This window comes from Opisthorchis viverrini (genome assembly GCF_000715545.1).
Source record: "Opisthorchis viverrini unplaced genomic scaffold opera_v5_119, whole genome shotgun sequence".
In the NCBI taxonomy this organism is placed as follows: domain Eukaryota; kingdom Metazoa; phylum Platyhelminthes; class Trematoda; order Opisthorchiida; family Opisthorchiidae; genus Opisthorchis; species Opisthorchis viverrini.
In genome coordinates this window covers 101,739-121,763 of record NW_008751775.1, presented here as the reverse complement: position 1 = coordinate 121,763, position 20,025 = coordinate 101,739, and the positions used below count along the sequence as shown (strand labels likewise).

General features: G+C 46.5%; 2 protein-coding genes across 2 annotated transcripts in view; one reads left to right on the top strand and one right to left on the bottom strand.

Annotated features, from left to right (window-relative positions):
* Positions 1–3,526: 3,526 nt before the first annotated feature.
* Positions 3,527–20,025, bottom strand: part of T265_05966 (hypothetical protein) — a gene marked incomplete at both ends in the record, with an annotated part of 22,583 nt that continues 6,084 nt past the window's right edge. Inside the window, 6 exons of the mRNA XM_009171118.1 lie at positions 3,527–3,796; positions 7,500–7,651; positions 11,567–11,657; positions 15,651–15,733; positions 19,023–19,107; positions 19,142–19,232. Of these exons, the coding sequence (XP_009169382.1) occupies positions 3,527–3,796; positions 7,500–7,651; positions 11,567–11,657; positions 15,651–15,733; positions 19,023–19,107; positions 19,142–19,232 (772 nt within the window). The remainder of the gene's footprint in view (positions 3,797–7,499; positions 7,652–11,566; positions 11,658–15,650; positions 15,734–19,022; positions 19,108–19,141; positions 19,233–20,025) is intronic.
* On the top strand, positions 3,539–3,817 carry T265_05965 (hypothetical protein; the record flags this gene model as incomplete). The annotated part of the gene is made up of 1 exon (XM_009171117.1): positions 3,539–3,817. The coding sequence occupies one exon, from the start codon at positions 3,539–3,541 to the stop codon at positions 3,815–3,817; it is 279 nt and encodes a 92-aa protein (XP_009169381.1).

The following is a 20,025-nucleotide window of genomic DNA, read 5'->3' as shown; positions in this document are numbered from 1 at the left end:
TCGCATACATCCCACGTAATCTCACAACCCCTGATCTGTTCGCTGCTTGTTTTGTCATTTGCTAAAAGTAATTCCCCGTTGTCCTATGGCAAATTTGTGAAGGATAGAATATCGCCCTTCTAAGTTCAGAAATACCACTTTTCTTCAGATTTCATATTTGAACAACCACGGCACAGGTCTTGTTCTCAACTTGACCAAACTGAGCGAAAACCCCCGCACCCAACTGCTAACCCTGTTCTTCTTACATTTCTCATTCTTCATTCTATCACGATTACCAGGGTGAATTTTATGCGGAATCAAGTCCTCAGTCCCACATCTTAAATTGTTCAACCTTCCTCTTCACTTCCAGTCGCTCATATCCCGTTTAAATCCTTTCATTCTGGACTGCCGAGGATTCCAAATGATGCCAAGGATCCAGAGGTGTGTCACCCTGAGTAACAGTGACCGCGAGGCTGTAAGTACCACACAGTGTACATCACTAAAAACTATCAGTTAGTATTACGAGGTGGAAAAGAAAGAAAGCGTTCAGCTGTAACACCCTTCCGGTGCCTAGCTGCCATGCCACGCGAAGGAAGCACGAGGGCTGGGATACTGCCAGGTTGCCCAAGCCTAGACAGGGGAAGTCGAGTGGCGGAGGTCGGATTCGAACCACGGACCTTCCGGTCAGTAAATTCGGGCTCTAACCACTTGGGCCAACTGGAAATGCGTCCAACTATCCAACAGACGAACCAGAGCACCGCTGCTAGTCTGAACCTGGAGGAGCGATTGAGAACACCTGACTTTTGACACGTAGGCATGTCCTGACAAGAAGCATTCGATCAAAGAGACTCTGAGTATCAAGCGTGTAGAGCACCAGGTGACCTAGGCCCGGCGATATTACTGCACACATGGAGATTATCAGATTCCCAAATCACAAATGTGCTAGACGTAGGACGGATGGAGCGAAAAAAGCAGACTTATGGTCGAAAACACCTCTAGAAACTGTAAGTGATATTACGGCTACGCCCAGTCGACCGTTTCACCTGAATTGTCGAGTTGAGGGTTGAATTGACAGTCCCTTGACTATGACTGACTGTTCCAAAGCGGAAACCCCACTACTCCACCTCTGAAGTGGTATAGCAACTGAACCAGATGGGCCTGACGTTTCCCTACCAAGGTTTTCCGAATCTACTCAGATGATGGAGGCATTAACAACCGGCCCAGATAGGGCACCCGCCTAATCAGTCTACAGAATTGCTCAGAGTAGCGTGACATACTCCAATAATCTATGCTGAAAAGCCGAGAAGCACTGTACAGCTATTTCATCCTTATTGGGAATCACACTGCTGATCGGCCACTCGTGGCCGAACGGTTAAGTGTTCAAATTACTAGCCAGGAGGTCGCGGGTTCGAGACTCTTCGAAGTCTCGTGAGATGCGCACTGCTCATGATTCCCAATAAGGATGAAACAGCTGCATAGTGCTTCTCGGCTTTTCAGCATAGATTGGTTTCACTTACAGGACGAAATCTCGACAAAAATCCCAAATCTCCTCACACTACCAACAATACTCCAACAAAGATTTCCGCAACCTACTTCATCCAACTGTAGAATCACTACATTAGACTGGCTGGTAAATGAATGGAGTAAATGCAGTGTTTAGTCGTAAGAGAAGGGCCCACACCGATTCGAGAAACCTCCATTCCTGAAGAAGAAAATGCAGGATAGATTGTCAGAAAACCAGGTATCGGCTGGAGAAATCCGAAAATTAAGAGCGTGTCTCAAAAAACCCTTCGCTTTACGGATGAGATGATGGGTCTTTTGAGCACGGGGAGCCAACGCGACCTGCTATGTGGATTTCAGAAAGGCTCTCGACTCTACTTGTTAGGCGGAATTCCATACGGAACCCACTTTATCGCTCGCAGTTAGGTGCTGCTACGGCTGAGAAGCCCAACCCACGCAAGATTGGCCAAAAATTCGGGACGTTTGCCGGTCCGGCATCAAGCCGAGATCTGACTGGTCGAAAGTCTGGACCCAACAGCCAATCAGGCCCTAGTATTGCCCGAAGGCCGGTTGCCAACAGCGCGTCCAGAAAGCGTCAGAAGTTCCAGAAATTTGTTGTCGCTTACACTATATGACGCGCCGTACAGGTGTCCTTGACTCGGTTTCAGGCATTGTGCACCTTTGATGGTTGTTTTGGCGTGAACGGTAGCTTGGGAGGTTCAGACCGAGAAATAAGCTTAGGAAAATACCGTTACTACACTGCTGACCTTAGATTCTTCTCGAAAATACAGGGTTTTTGTGTTAAACCCCACAAGTTTCTCATGGATAAGCCAGTTACTAAGCGACGGTTGGTACAGCCTCTTTTCAACAAACGCGCATCCTGCAGTCGGACTTGAACAGAACTGCAAGATGGGTTGTAGCATTTGGCCTAACGCTAAGTACCACGGTATGTCACATCTCGCAACACCGGGCACTACGCCCTAAGGTTGCCTCGTAGGCGGACCTCGGTTACAAATATCGGTGAGAACACAGTCCACCCATAGCAGACATAGGTGATCAAAGGTGGATGGCGGCATATTATGCGTGAAGAACCTGTTAGAGGCTAGAGCGGTCTAATCAGGAACCCGAGAAGTAGCATTGCCTCCGACTACCACATCCAGAGTATTGTGTAGATGCTGGGTGCCTGTGGTCTATAGGGTGCATCGTTCAATCGTCATACCTGTCGCTTGTGAAGAGGGGTGGTTTACTAAAGGGATTCTTCATGACTTGACTCCTGAAAATCCTGACAGCAGTCCTCGTTTCCCTGCTCCCCCTTTGTACCAAAGGAGCGAAACCGATTAGTGAGGAAAGGAGAAAAAGTTTACGGCGCGATGAAAGATACACCATCAACTTTATGCCACTTATTTTCGTGTAACCGTACCACTCTGCTTGTTATTACAAATGACTAAACATAGAAGATGGAAAATAGAAAAAAAACACGAAAAATATACGAATACGAAGAATGTCCACGACAAGGGAGTTTACAACGAAACAACTGAATTTACTCGATTACCTTCGAGCTACGGTTTGTCACACGCTAGGTGGAGTTTGGGTTGCCGAATAAGACAGTAGGCAGAAACACGTATTAGAAATCTAACTCCACATGTTCAAAGTGGAAGGCCAGGCTTTCAGTGTTCCTCTTCGCGGGTTCTCATACGGACCGTACATGTAAGCCGTCGGGAAGGCAAGGAATCTGAGTGCGTCCTATTCTAATCCTTACTACAACGAAAAAGAAGGTGCGACACCCATACCACCGATCCTTAAGCTATGAGGTAAGCTGTCAACTTCAGCGGCTGTTCCTCTGAGACCCTTGCTCGAAATCTATATTGGTTGCCTAGTAGATACGTCAAAGTGCGGAAAACCTAGACATAGCCAAACAAATAAACAAACCCCCTAAACAATAGCCTACGCGCTTCGATTGACACTTCACTGCCAAAGAGGCGAAACTAACTGAGCCAGACAGAGGATCGCCCCACCTGTTTTGTATAAGAGTTGTTCTCATTCCCGTTCAAAGCCCGCCATGACGACCAGCATCTCCAGTATCACCGAGGACGTAGATCCGGTAGCCTCGATTCAGCTGTTCCAAAAATATGAAGGTCAAAACGGTATGGGGTCCGAGGCGGAAAAAGTAGGGCGTGAAACCCTTCCACAGGGAGAAAACACTTTCCTTTCGTACAACCTGGAAGAAGACGTCCTGAAAGATGAAAGACGCATCAGAGAGAGGATCATGGCGCGACAGTTCTTCACAGAATTCCTGCAGCAAGAAACATTCCTCGGCCTAAAACGAATTACTACATAAAACCTTGAGAGAAGGCTTATGAGGATGCCTGACCCAAGAAAAAGCCCTAGGAAATTATTGCCGTGTTCAACAAACTTCGCTGAATAATGACATACACGCTCAAAGATGATATTTTGTAATTTGGAATGGTCAAGAAACTCTTAATCACGTAACAGGACGCGGTATAATTCACGGACTGTTCCAAACTGAGGAATCTTCACCTTATCAGTAGGGTTGAAGTGACTCCCACCCATCGAATTAATTGAATTTATCGTCGTCGAAACGTTTGGGTCACCTAACGGTCACGAGGTGCTGATGGAACGGTGAATCCTACTGATGAAGCATGCGAGTAGCGTGCGGTTTTCACACAACTCCCCTTCGCGTCTATTGAAAAGTGAGATTTATTACGGAATTTGTGGAATCGCTTTGTAGCATTCGTTTACGTTTCAATGTTAGTCGATGAGTATTCAGGGAAGTCCAGCAAGACGCGTTCTAGAAGAAGAGGGATACCCAGCTTTTATAAACAAGAAGCATCAGTGTTTTGTTTCCCTGTTCAATAGTCTGTAACTGTTCAGTTGGTGCATTCCAATAGATAACTCCGCAGCGAAGGCCTTCTTCCTTTCACTGTGAGGTAAAATAATCGTTCATGATGACCTGAAGATCGGTGTATAAAACCAGCACATTATTTTAGCATATCGATTCATTTAAACAAAACTCTATAGCGAATAGAAGATGGGAGATGGGTCTGGTGGTTGCATATCATGAACATGCTTCAGCGCTCGGTCTATCTGGATGAATAAAATATTTAAAAAATCCTTCAACTGTAGCACCTTTTCGGTGCCTAACTTCCATGCCACCCGAAGGTTGTAAAAGGGCTGGAATACTGTCAGGTTGCCCAAGCCTAGACAGGGGAAGTCGAGAGGCAGAGGTCGGGTTCGAACCACGGACCTTTCGGTCAGTAAATTCGTGCTCTAACCACTTCAGCCATCTCGCCCCCATCTCTGGACAGGAACAAACATGATAGTCAATTGACAGCGGTTAAGCGACATATCATTCAGCGGCTCTGATCAAGTGGAGAGGACCATGTGAGCCCTACCTTGAAGAGGCACATTTTGCCTCGCTGTCGGTACACGTGACGTTGTACAGTCAGCGGATGACTGGCGGTACACTAATAAGGTATAACGCGCGAAAAGAAATTCACGGAGGAGTCCCTAATGATCCGTATCCGGGCAGGCTTTACACCGACTGACTCCCCGAGGACATATGCTCCATCTCACAGTTCTACGTCACCTCAATTCATGAATGCTAAGCAGACGGTCTTCCTGACAACCCAGCCGGTGTTCAACCTGCCCGCGCTACGCGTTCTTGGAATTCGTACCTCAAGAACTGCACGTTTTTAGGCTTCCTAACAATGAAGCATTGTGTGCGATCTGTTCACTTCAACACCTAGAAAGGACAATCATCACGGAGGTACTTTACCCTCACACATCCTATAATTCAGGAAGTACTCATTTGGAAACCACAGAAAAGACTACCGATGTCCGACACAGCGTCTTGATCATAACTCCTTGGGCATAGTTCACTTACAGGCGTCGCTGGTAAACCCACCACTACAAGTGATGAAACTTGGGCTTCGATCCAACTAACGGACTCCGTATTGTACGTATACAAACCTATGTGACTACTGCAAAGAATTGTTCAACGTTCCTCTTAGAATATCCCCGAAATGAGGGTACTTTTCGTTAAAGCAAGTCTAAGCCATCAATAATGATAACAATAAAAGCAACACCTTTCAGGCGTCTAGTCACCCAAAGGAAGCAAGCGGGCTGATATTGCTCAAACCTAGAGAGGACTAGGCGAGATCCAGAGGTTGGGTTCGAACCACGGATGGCCCAGATGACTCAGTGGTTAGAGAGTGACTTCCCCTGTCTAGGCTTGGGCGACCTGGCAGTGTCCCAGCCCTCGTGCTTCCTTCCGGTGGCAAGGCAACTAGGCACTGAAGGGGTGCTACGGCTGAACGATTATCTTATTTTGAGGAGAACGATTCAGAGTAACAGCTAAACTGTCCAGCCTCCGAAGCTTCACACGACTCTGGTGGGGATATCGCATCAGTTCTGATGAAATACTCCCAAAAGGTTTCGGGCAAGTTCACTCTTCATCGATAGATCAGCTATCCGAACTCCACAGGATAACTTAGTTGGTCAGTTTATTTCGTAGAGCCCTCTGCGGTCATCCTTTCACCGGATGGACAACGGTTCAAGGACAGTCCCTACATGGTTCGTTTCCGAGTCTGAAGGCTTTCATAAGAGCCTTTCACCGGTCAAGTCAGTCGCGTTGGTGACTGCCGTCTCCCTGGTTGGGGCTCGCAGGCTGAGGCAAATAGAAATTATTGAACTTTACAGATGCGGTTGTGTCACGCAGCCATCGGCGGCCTTGTATCAAAACTATCCCATCCACTGCCTATCTCTTACTTGCTGTAATACTGAGCACACATATCCGTTTGTCGTCCGTGCGTGGATTGACATCCGACACGTGGCTCTACTGCTCAGTGAACGAAGCTGTAGCAGATGGAACCATTGCACGGCTTTTGAGTTGAAAAACTGAACTCAAGTAAACTGAATGAGATGCCTAGAGACCACCTCTTCATTCGCTTCAAGCTGCGAGCCTGATGGGAGCTTCGCAGAGAACACTGCGGTGGTGAACTCTTGAACTAAATCACCAGAAGACACCATGGAAGTGAACCATTTAGACTCGTACTCATTCAGAATGATCTAATCCAAGGATGATTCTCGCACGTCGGACTCTGGCGTTTTTTTGAAGATCTGCGCTTGATGTCCCCCTTAGACACTGTATATCGGTGCGGGTCTCTTTTCTGCCTACCCTCCGCTGTCGGGAGTGTCGCGACTGACCCTATAATTGTACGAATGTCTCGTCAATTTTGGTATGGTTTACGGTATGCGAACTGGTTTCCATGCAGGTCAGCTCTGGGCAGATCATCTGTCAGCTTACTCACCCTCGCGACCAGCTTTTCATCTGTATCGATCGTTCTACAGTTTTTTACACTGTTATGCTAAAGGCTGTGGCGGATTGCAACATAGAAAATGTGAGTAGCTCAGGTTGTTCAATTTGTGATCGATCCCTTCGCCGTACTCGGCACTGTTTCCCAAACGTTTCCTGATCGGTCGAAGTGACTTCAGGTGTGCATTAATGGTTGTCGTTTGTGTACTGGTCGCAATCCACTAATGTCCCGCGACAAATCAGTGACCAGTGGACGTAACGCCCTATAAAACTTTCAGTCATTTCCGAATTTCAAATTGCCGTCACAAACACCGAGTTCAGAAGCTGTCAGATGCATTTTAATTGACTGTTGAACGCTGACATGCGACTTGTCACCGTATTTATCTCATTTCGTCTTTCCTCACGTCGTCTTGTGTATCCTGTTCGTCAGCACTCCGTGCCCGTTTTATTCACGTCAGGCAAAGGTTCTGCTGCGAACGGTACGTATTATTAATCTGAATTGTGAGTAACGCTAGCAGTACTCACACCGTGGATCGATAGTAACGCTGATCACCCCTAAATACGCACGAATAACTCTAGCGTATGTGAGACCGATTATCGGACACAGCACGGAACACACACTCAACTGACCAATCACCACACAGGACAATTTATTATTACTCGAAAGAATAATAAAAAAACTCACCGACATGCTTGAATACTCTGGTTTCCCATCAATATACTTCATGTTCTGTATGCGCGTCTTGATGATGTCGACAGGTAAAGAGAAGACAGAGGTTACAAAACCGCTGAACATGCTGGCCAGGAAGTGGACGAAAATCCCGTCCGCTAGAAAACCTAGAAGCGCAAAACGTTGAATACACGAGTTAGGAAGATGAATGGGGTACACACATCACAAAGGGGTTTTCTTGAAGCACTCTAGAAACTCAACGCCAGTTGGAAAATGTTTTTCCGGTTAGCCAGGACAGTCCAGGGCTCCAGCGGGGGAACCAACAAGCACAGAGCGACTGTCTCCAACTAACAAACCCGGAATTTTGTGAACAAGATTCAATATTTCAGCATTAGGCTACGGCCAGATCGAAACAAGAACGCGTCCCAAAAACGGCGTCTAATCAGTCAGCATACTTTCACGCAAAAAGCTATCAGAATCGACTGTTCCAACCAGACCTACGTCTGAGGACACTGCCGACCAGTGTTTTTTAACATTGCCCTACATTTTCCAACCTTCCTGTTCGGGCCTGGGCAAACCAGACAGCATCCCAGCCCCCATGCCTCCTTCCTTCTGCATAACAGCTACGCACCGAAAGGATGTTACAGCTGAACGATTTTTAGGAAAAATTCTTGTCCGACAGTGAGAACCTACAGGCTGCAGGATAACATTTAGATTTCATCTGCCTGGCCGCAACTGCATAAACACTCCGTTGACAAGATAAACAGATGGTGGGAGGGAACCAATCAAGTTTGAGACCGTTTGCGCCCCACGTTCAGCTGTAGCACCCCTTCGATGCCTAACTGCCGTGCCACCAGAAGGAAGCACGAGGGCAAGACTGCCCAAGCCTAGACGGGGGAAGTCGAGAGGTAGAGGTCGGGTTCAAACTACGGACCTTCCGGTCAGTACATCCGCGTTCTATCCACTTGGGCCGTCTCACCCCCACGGCCTCCTTACAGTTTAACTGAAGTTGTACTTTCGGCCTCGACTCCGTAATGAGAATGACCAGCTCAGACATAGTTGGAAAAGGAGGAATGTCCGCAAAGCTTGAGAATGTACTCCATGTACTTTAATATAACAATCTCGGCCGCATTACGTTTTGTAATGCGCTGTCGAAGAGCTTTCCTATAACTAGTGAGATTTGTCAAGTCTGCCACGTAGTTCGCTTTTTTGTTCGATTTGTCATCGGCACGACCGAAAATACATGAAATGAAACATGAAATCGACTGTTTAAAAACGGAATGCTGTGAGATCCTCGCGTCTTCCTGGCTGAGGGCCCATATGATCCAGCTTACAAGTGATAGGAAACCTTACAGGACATGATATGGAACCGATCCTAGACAGACTACTCAGCAAAACATCGCCAGTCGCTGCCCGTGCCAGCGTCAGATGAGGTTCACAGAGGTTTCTGAGTCAATCAAATTCATGGCGCCTTACTTCAGCATGGTACTCGGATGTAAAAGATGTACGAACCATGGTCCTGATCGATTTCCCCAAGGAAATGGAGCCGGTTAACATTTAGTTCCTATCATTCCCCTTTCTTTTACCCTTTACCAAGACTTTCTTTCCCCACTATTGTATGATGGATAAGCACCAGTAGGTATTACTAGCGTATTGCTGTCTATTGTGACGATGAGGTAGAGATGACTCAGTGGCTAGAGTGCGAATTTACTGACCGGAAGGTCCGTGGTTCGAACCCTGCCTCTGCATATCGACTTCCCATATCTAGTTTTGGGCGACCTGGCAGTAGCCCAGCCCTCATGCTTCCTTCGGGTGGCATGGCAGCTAGGTACCAAAAGGGTGCTTCAGCTGAACGATTATTGTGACCACAATAACGCCATCGGAACCACTTGTACAAATCATTGGATGAGTGGACGTTTGAACAGAGTCCGCCTGAAACAATCGGAAAATGAGCGAAGCAGGCTTACGTAGTGTCACCTCATAGATATTCGGATGACGGTAGACACGTTTCCAGTTCGAACTAGCTGATGCTACGTACGCGACATTTTGGCAGACATCATAAGTGAATGAGTTTAAAGCCCATGTTGGAATGCGAATTGCCCACACCCAATGAACCACATCAGTGTCTGATGCATTAACACGGTTCATCATCCTGTGCACCAAAACCATGAAGCACTGTGGACATGTGACCGGAAGGAAGCATGAAGGGAAGTCGAGAGACAGAAGTCGATTTCGAACCACAGACTTTCCAGTCAGTAAACTCGAGCTCTAAGCACTGAGTCCTCTCACCCCCAACCATCCTGTGAATACTTCTATGAAGTAAACGATTGTACCAGAGGATTTTTGAGAAGACAGAGCACTGATGGCGATCGCGTGAATAGAAAAGCTAGGGGAGGTCGTTCATCAGGTAGGGATTGCTTTGAACCATATTCAAATGAACTGCGGAACCGTTTTGCCTTTATAGATAAAGTTGAACTATTGATGTAGCATTAATTTTTGCTTAGTCTTTCAAGGTAATACTGGGAATGTATGGACTATGCTGCAACAATTCGACAGTGATTGCATGGGACTCGAATGTAGGGAAACCATCCTAGGATTGCATGTCTTTTGACACTGGTTGCAGTTTCACATGGGTTAGTCGCGCCTGCAAATAGTATAAACAGTGGTTTTAAATTCATACAATCGATTCCATACATATTAGGCAGATGAATATCCTGATTTGTTCCAACGTGATGAAGTAGTCCGATAAACATTAGTGCCATCAAGTGCGTCACCTTTGGAAAGTAAACAGGGAAGGCCCAATTGAAATCATAATTCTTGCGCAAATAAGAGCTGGAAATTAGCGAAATACACCCATTTGCAAACTAATTTGGTTCTTCGAGACACTCACCTGGAACCCAGCTGAATCTCCCGTTTGTGATGATTCCAGTAGGACATAATTCAAGTAGAACATAAGGTTGACGGAAACTCGGAGACTGCGCCTACCCGATGAGCCCCAAGAAGGGCGAAACCGGTCGTGGGCTGTCGGCGAATTTTCAGCAACTTAATGAGTAGTACATTACAAAAAGAACTGGAAAGTTCTAAATAACAGTGAAGCCTACGTTTTATCCGTCGTCTGGTAGGTCGAGCCCGGTAAGTGCCAAACTAACCAACGCTGAGAAGTGATCTGCATCAGTTATCAAGCGAGTGACTGTGCTTTTTCGAATTCAGCTTGGCTACTAAGTAGGTTCTTGGTATCCCGACAATGACAACAGGTTCGATGCAATGGGATGGCAAACTTCCCGGAACTCCGTCGTCTTGATTAGCTTAGAAGGAAAGATGAGTTCACAAGATGAGTGGAACTTCCATCTGAGAACTCGCCACTTTAAGAGCCAGTCAACATGTGACAGTGTGAGGTAGATTCCATGAGTAGATGAGAAGCGGCGCTGTGCGAGTTGGTCGCACTGCCAGTCAGCTGATCGTGGCCGAACCGCAGTGTACAAACTAATAGTTGGGAGATCGCGGAGTTTCGTGGGACGCGCACTGCTGATGATGTCTAATAAGGATGAAACAACTCTATAATACTTCCCAGCAATTCAGCATGGATTGGTTTCACCTTCAGGAGAAAACCCCAATTGAAAACTTCTAGTACTAAGCACAGGTAGGAACAATCGGGTAGCAGGGGGGGGGAGCTCGTTCTACTTGACCCGCCTCTCTTTCAGCTGCTTACCGTCGCCAGCAGACAGAATTCGTCAGTGGCAGAAGATCACATCAGATAATTCTCCAGAGGTTACTCCACCGGTAAACCTACAAACGAACGCTCGCTTCACAAGAAGAAAGAGATGTCAGATAATCCATTCCTGCACACCGCTATCTCCTCGGCTGGTTCATTACACTGATATTTTCCCCAGGTCACGCCCTAGGAAAACGTGTCATATGATTCCCCGAAATCACCATCTGCTACTGATTTTCAAAAACCCGCTCAAGGTCAGCCGCAACGGGCAAATCCGGGAAAACAACACAGCAAACACGTGAATACAAACACGATGCAAAGAATCAGCGACATCAAAAACAAAACTATCATGACACGAAAGCACACATACCGGATTCCAGTATTTGCTGTTTTGTTTGAGAGTAGGAAGCTAGCTGTGCCCCGTTGACCACAGCAGCCCGGCCCATTGTGGGAATGGCACCCTGGGGTGGACAGAGAGAGAGAGAGAAGAATCATGCCGCATCACTGGATGCACCATATGATACGACAACCATTCGTGGTTAGCAAATGATTTATCCGCAGGAAAAAGTACATGCGTTCGTGTGGTAGTTAGTTAACTGACACAAATGACAACCAGCATTATGAAAAGGAAACGCTGAATACCGGGAGAAACATGCACTTGGCCACCTTCTCCAAAAAGAGGTACCCTGCTCCCGTTTTCGAACAGCATTGAGATAAACACATCCGAGCGAGGTGGGTCAAGTGGTTAGAGTGCGAATTTACTTACTGCAAGGTCCGTGGGTCGAACCCGACCTCTCCCTCTCGACTTCCCCTGTCTAGGCTTGGGCAACCTGGCAATATCCCGGCCCTCATGCTTCCAAAGGGTAGTATGGCAGCTAGGCACCGGAAGGGTCTTACAGCTGAGCGATATATTTTATGTTTATAAACACATCTGAGCATCAGGTTGGAATAAGATGTCAGCGGCATTGGTCCAGCAGCAGAAGCCCAGAATACAACAGAGAGGCGCTCACTAGCCAACTTAACCGAGAGGTGGGGACGAGATGGCCCTAGTGGGTAGAGTGCGAATTTACTGACCGCAAGGTCCGTGGGTCGAACCCGACCTCTCCCTCTCGACTTCCCCTGTCTAGGCTTGGACAACCTGGCAATATCCCAGCCCTCGTGCTTCCTTCGGGTGGCATGGCAGCTAGGCACCGAAAGTGTATTGCAGCTGAACGTAGGTATGGTACAATTATTCACGTGTTTATGTGTCATTATAGTCGCTTTTCGCTGTTAAACAGCTGGGTTGGAATGGACCCGAAGCCTGATTTGTGCCCTCACTTTCCAATAGGAGAATTGCACAGATTCTTTTACGGGAAATCCCATGTTTCCCCAATAAGAAAAAATATAAACGCCCAAGTGTGCACTCGAACCGCCGACCTTTCGCTAACCGGATGGATGTTCTTAGAAAAACATCATAAAAACAAGGGATTCAGCTATGTTCCAGGTAAAAACCGAATTAGTTAGCAAATGAGTGTAGTTCACTAACTTTGTGCAATTTGGTTTCAAGTGGAACATAAGGTTGATGGAAACTCAGGGACTGCGCCCACTTGACGAAGGACGAAATCGGTCGTGCGCTGTCGAAGAATTTTCAGCAACCTTATGAGCAGTGTATTCGGCCTATGGCTGCTCCGCGTCGGGCTAATTCGATTGAAATTGATGTGTCCGCGTGATGAATTGATGGATGAAGACCTTGCGTGCCATTAGTGAGACCTTTATGTGACTTCCACGATAGGTAGGAAGTTTATATGTTGCAGATGTCCACCGAGGTTGAAACATGTGTTCAACAAAAGAGAAATCAGTGCTTCCTGCGATCCCTAGCTGATCGTCTTGTCAATATCGATATCCTCATTGGTTGAACGCTTCAAGTTGGAACACTTACATGGTTCAACTGACACCAACATGATATTCATCCAACGAAATACACACATCGAGGCGTTAGCTCACAGCTCTAGACCATTACATATGCATCGTTCAACAACGCACCAGAAAGCTTGGTACAAGCCGGGTAGTTGCGCTCAGGCGAAAAGGTAACGACCGGTTATGCTTTCCATAACTAAACTCTGGTAACGTCCGCTAATTATCAGGAAAGATGGACAAGCTTACTAGACTATTGAACCGCAGCCGGAAACCGGCCTGTTACAACCTCGTCCGGGAGAACTGTCTGGCCAGATACTACACCGAGAAACAGCGCTTTCGCCTTACGGCTTTTCCTCGAGGACAGAAGTAAACCTCAGTTCTAGATTGGTTTTCAACCCTCACCCTCTCGCAAACGTATGTACAATGAAACTACGAATCCCCGTCGTTTTCAGGCTTTCTCGAATAGGCTGCTAAAATGCTTGGATCAGGCACCGACTTATTGGTCAATACCCCATGAGCAGGCGCGGTCAACTCGGTTCCGCCGATCACTGTGTGCAGGCGCTCTCTAAGAGTACTCAGGAACAGTTTATAGGGAAAGCTTATCGGGAGATGAAAACATGTCCACGAATTGGCATCAGGTAATTGAGGGATATCTGTAACACATCATGAACACTCAGCTGCTAATCGTTGTTGCCCTGTGAAGAGAAACAAGCTCATTGGTGGATTTACCGATGATCCCAACCTATTCGATACATCTGGTACCCAGTATCATAGCCAGTGCAGCGGGTGACGTGGTTTGGAGGCAATCCAAGAGACTTAAACTTGGAAGAGCTAGTGATCTCCAGGCTATTTCTCCCCCAAAGTGCTCAAACAGAGCGCTGATATCTTCAACGAACCAGTCACCACTATGTTCAACCGTTCTGCTGCGAAAGTTCTAGATGGCTGACGCCGGCGCTAAGAAAGAAATCACTCCAACTCGACTCCTTCTGTCAAGATACTTCAGGTAGTATTAAATGGAATGCAAAGCCCTCTGCTCGCCGAATACTGACGCCTGTTTGCTTACTGACAGTCACAATGCTGGATGCCGTAGCGAATATGGTCCACTCAGTTGCACTTTCACAGTTGGCAGCAACGGCAAGGTTATATGACTGTCGCCTTTAGAGTACAAAGAAGCGTCTGACAGCATCAATGTTCCCAGAAGGTGGACTTGAACAGTCTATTCACGTTGATCCAAAAGTTCACAACACACAAGGTACGAGCCTAGAAGATAAAAACCCACTCCACTTCCCATTGTGATCTATTGCAAACGCGCATCCCCGATTTCATCACCCCCCATAATGCCGGCAGTATAGTGATAGGCATTCCAGGTCGCAGGGATCGATAGGCCGTGAAATTTCGCTCACTGTCCAAGTTGATTTTCCGATCGAAAGACATAAAGAGGGTTTCTACAACTTTTCTTCGAGAGTTGGGAGTTCTTCCAGATCATCAACACCCCCTTCGACGCGTCTCTACCTTCGGAATAGTTGAATGCAAAATCTTATCCGCAGGTGCTGTTACCTACCGCAATTCTGTTCTGCCCTAGTGTTTGGAGGCCAATCGTCCCTAATAACCGAACATCACATCATTTGGACAGATGTATCACGTGCAGGACACGGGCCAAACGAAGGCATGCCCTGATTGGTCAGAATGCCAGCCAATTCGGATCGAGCATCTCTGACTCGACGTTTCTCGCCCCCTCACGGAGATTCTGGCACGACCTTGTGGAACACTCTGTGACTACCCTATAAATACAGATGTAATGATTCTCCTTTTGTCTCCATAAAAGGGCTGTGTAGAGCTACCGTGCCTTTTGATATACCATAGTGGACGGAGCAGGAAGCCAAGGGACCGATACAGAGTTGCACTACCGTCCAGCAGTTACAACGCCTAGACAAACCGATATCCCGTTGGTATGAACGAGCTAATAGTTCGCCTGCAACTGAGGTTTCTTGCCGGCCTGACCATCTTTTCTCAGCATCATTATGTCTGTTAGTGCTTCTATAGGCTTAAAATATGAACCACTCGATTTTGTATGAGAAAATACGACCTTTGGTGCAAGCTCCCCTTGACTTGATGTGAAAAATGATGAGAAAATGCCAAAACTTCTATTATGGGCTAAGGGGGAGGAAGGCCCGACCTGGCCTACCAGTCTGTCGCGATGATTGCTGTTATAGGGTCTTAAGAGATCCAGTTCACCTTGAGGACAATCGACACAGTACATCATTAACAGCCCTTGATTCAAACAGATCCACCGAGGCTAATTTGTCGTCCTGTCCAAGCTCCTTTTGTATGGCTTTGACGATGATACCGAAAAGAATTAGACAAATCTAACTTCCAGGGCAAATCCGACTTGGTGTGCCGGTGTTATTCAGAAATAAAGGGGCGTGCACAGTTGAGTAAACTCAATACGAATCGGAAAGTTGTTTCCAAGATTTTCGCAAAGGTCGCAACGTGAAAATCCACAACAAACCGTTAAGCGTTCCCACTGGAACCAATGAAGATTTAAGGTCCAAACTCACCCGCCATAGTGCAGTCAAGCCTTCCTCACGATAGATGCGAATGAGCGCATTGAATACGTTCGTGTAGTTCCGCCGCTCAGCAACTGGAAGACTGTGTGATATGAAAATTAAAAAAAAAAACATGAAAAATTTAAAGAAGTTTAAGCGCGAAGGAATACTTTCACGAAAACTTTGAACAGAAACAACATTGCTCGACTGTGACGTGCAGGTATCTGCATTAGGAGCTCGGCACTTGATTGAGATAGAGGCAATTTCGAAATAAAGTAGCACGTTCTACATACCCCCGCCCCAAAATGGATGAAATTACACAGGTCAAGTCAGATAATTCACTAGTGCGTAATATAAATAACTACAAGTGAAGACAGACATCCTGAGGATGAGAAGATTTTAGGCAACCTGGCCGAATTCTACAGGATACAATCCAGGATCACTGCCCAACTGTTGATGACATTCTAAGCCTCTAAAAAAGGTCAGAGACGAAACTTCACCAAGTACATAAGTAAAAACACGAACAGAAAACCAGAAGCGCTGCTGGAACACAATGCAGTAAAACCAATCCATGAAAGACAGTCATCGCGAGAAGTAGACCTAATTCCTAAGTACGAGGAGAGACTTATGGAGAAAAATAGATAGATGGATAGATAAATCTATTGATTTTTTCAAGAAATCAAGCAGAACGGTTTGCTTCATAAAGTTTTCTGAATGGCCAACATCCAAAGCACGTCGTATCTGCATTACGTGTGCACGTCACGTAACCCATATCACTTCAAAAGTGTGAGGGCTTCATCAAGTATCCGGGGCAACCTTTCAAGCGTTCCACTCCCCCTCAGCACAAGAGTTGTACTTAATAAGGATATATATATCCATATATCCATATGTATATATATATATATATATCGGTTTCGAGATACAGCTCGAGATAGATTAGTCGTTAGGGCGCAAACTCAGTGACCACAAGGCCGATGATTCGAACCCAACCTCTGCATTTCGACAGCTCCCGTCTGGACTTGGGTAATCTGGCGTTATCTCAGCTCCCCTCTGCTTTCTTCGGATGGCATGACACCGGAAGGGTGTTACGACTAAGCGACTTTTATTATTACTGTTATTGATACTGATCTTGTCCGTATTGCGTTAATTGAGCCAAAATGCTTGCGGCCTTTACTGTGGTTATCTCACAGTTGACTGGGGACGTCAAAAAACGATTTTGATCCCCTGGGTCAATCAGTAATGGGTGCGAAGTTCATGCTCCCTGTTTGATTACTTATCGTCAACATCTGCTACAGAAGATGTGGGTTCGAGTAGTCATCATCACACAGTGTGGTCAACTCTGTGGCCTTCCGAGCTCCGTTCACTCGGAGGTGCAGGATTTTAACTTGAGATGGAATGACTGACGAATGGTCATCCTGAAGGGCCACTGGCACCCGTTCGAAAAGCTTGCCATCCATAGGAAGGACAGACTTTCCCTGAAGTTCCATCCCTCACATTTCTTTCGTGCACGAGACGACTGGTGGAGATGAGAACGGTGGTAATTAATTCGATCAATACAGTAGTTGTTTTCTATCTCAACGGGTCTGTGTGCACCAACTGGCTTTATCGCATTGCGAAAACTTGAACAAGCAAGTCTATGAAAATCACACAGGTATGCAGACTGGTGCACGAATACCAAGTGTGTGTGTATCCACTAACAAAGGTCAGGCTAAAAACACTGATGAAATCTCGCACAATGACACATGCAAAAGCAGACATCCGTTCAGACGATGACCAGTGCGATGTAGAATGGGACGACTGTCCACCGGACGGTCCGTCCTCGTAGTGTTTTTGACATACCAGCGCGTTGGCAAGGTGAATCCGATCGCCTGCAGGTCCAAGAGTTCACGTGAACCGTGAAAGGATATGAGGTCGAAGCTTTCGCCGCTTCGCCATTTATAACCCCTTGAGGGGTGTTTTTCGGCCTAAGATTCCGTGGCCGGAGTCCAACGGGGTAACTTTATATCCAACAATGGTCCAGTGTGTTACAGAACCGGTCCGCCACATTGAGGGAAGATGCGGGACCTTTGCGCTCACGCGGTTGGCGAGTTTCTATCCATCTGAACGCACTGTAATCGGTTTACACTTGATGGTGAATAGATGGGAACAGTTCTCAGGCTATCAGTACGCCCAACTGCTGGCTAATACTTGCGGTGTGAACAAGTGAGCAGTTGAGATCTGCGAAAGGTGGTCTGGTGGTCCGCATCACCCATGAGACGCAAGCAAGGCACACAAATATGGTCAACTAGTACTAGCGTACTGTTTGGCCCGCATAATCACCTCTAGCACCGTAGTAGGTTTAACTGTCCGGGATGTCCTGAGCGTTACGGCGAGTCATTGTGCGACTCATGCAACATAAACAGGAGAGTAATGAAAGCTAACGTACTAGCCGGATACCGCCTACTTCCATTTGTCACGTGACAAGAACAACGTTGTAGATAATGGTAAAAGACAACCGTTCAGCTGTAACACCTTTTCAGTGCCCAGCTACTATGCCACCCAAAAAACGCGCGACGGCCGGGTTGCCGACGCGTAGACAGAAGTCAAGATGCAGAGGTCGGGTTCGAAGCAGGGACTTTCCGGTCAGTTAATTCGCGCTCTAACAAATGAGCCACACAACGGGGTTGTATCAAACAATCCAAGACAAAATACGACCAAGCGGACCAGAGTAAGGTCCACGTCGTCTTCCTTGGATCAAGGCAGTCGTGGATCATCACGATGGACGACAAGTAGGAGGAAATTCCAAACCAGTATACGATATTCCCCAAGTTAGGGTAAAAAAAACCGTTTTATCTTGCGATAGAAAACAATTTGAAGCCCCTAAATGAAGGGACCACCTAAGCGCAGAGATGCACGGAAATCTCGAACTTGTGGGTATAGTCTTTTATCGACATAATCATCAACCGCGTATGGTTGTGCAGTGTAGTTATGACTGCCCCAGTGTGGTTCACCGATGTTTTGAGGAGTGGGTAAGAGTAAACCGTTCAAACAACTCCACCCGATCTTCACCAAACTTTGACAACCGGGCAATTAGACTTACGTTGCCTCAGACTAAAAAGGTATTCTAGGCTACTGTTTTACAGTTTTACACATGTCTTCTGATAGTGGATGTATTGTCCCTCCCTTGAATTCCTTGGAGGCTTGAGATGGCTCGGTGGTTAGGGGAGGAACTTATTGGCCAGAAGGTCTGTAGTTCGAACCAACCTTCTGCATTTCGATTGCTCCTGTATGGGCCTGGGTAGCCTGGTGGTACCTCGACCCTCGTGCTTCCTTTGCTGACGAGTACCGTCTTCATCCCATTTTGTCAGCAGCAACTTGGACCTCCACAACATAACCCAACTGTACCTTTGGGTCCAATCGGAAAGTTGTTTCCAAGATTTTCGCAAAGGTCGCAACGTGAAAATCCACAACAAACCGTTAAGCGTTCCCACTGGAACCAATGAAGATTTAAGGTCCAAACTCACCCGCCATAGTGCAGTCAAGCCTTCCTCACGATAGATGCGAATGAGCGCATTGAATACGTTCGTGTAGTTCCGCCGCTCAGCAACTGGAAGACTGTGTGATATGAAAATTAAAAAAAAAACATGAAAAATTTAAAGAAGTTTAAGCGCGAAGGAATACTTTCACGAAAACTTTGAACAGAAACAACATTGCTCGACTGTGACGTGCAGGTATCTGCATTAGGAGCTCGGCACTTGATTGAGATAGAGGCAATTTCGAAATAAAGTAGCACGTTCTACATACCCCCGCCCCAAAATGGATGAAATTACACAGGTCAAGTCAGATAATTCACTAGTGCGTAATATAAATAACTACAAGTGAAGACAGACATCCTGAGGATGAGAAGATTTTAGGCAACCTGGCCGAATTCTACAGGATACAATCCAGGATCACTGCCCAACTGTTGATGACATTCTAAGCCTCTAAAAAAGGTCAGAGACGAAACTTCACCAAGTACATAAGTAAAAACACGAACAGAAAACCAGAAGCGCTGCTGGAACACAATGCAGTAAAACCAATCCATGAAAGACAGTCATCGCGAGAAGTAGACCTAATTCCTAAGTACGAGGAGAGACTTATGGAGAAAAATAGATAGATGGATAGATAAATCTATTGATTTTTTCAAGAAATCAAGCAGAACGGTTTGCTTCATAAAGTTTTCTGAATGGCCAACATCCAAAGCACGTCGTATCTGCATTACGTGTGCACGTCACGTAACCATATCACTTCCAAAAGTGTGAGGGCTTCATCAAGTATCCGGGGCAACCTTTCAAGCGTTCCACTCCCCCTCAGCACAAGAGTTGTACTTACTATGGATATATATATCCATATATATATATATATATAT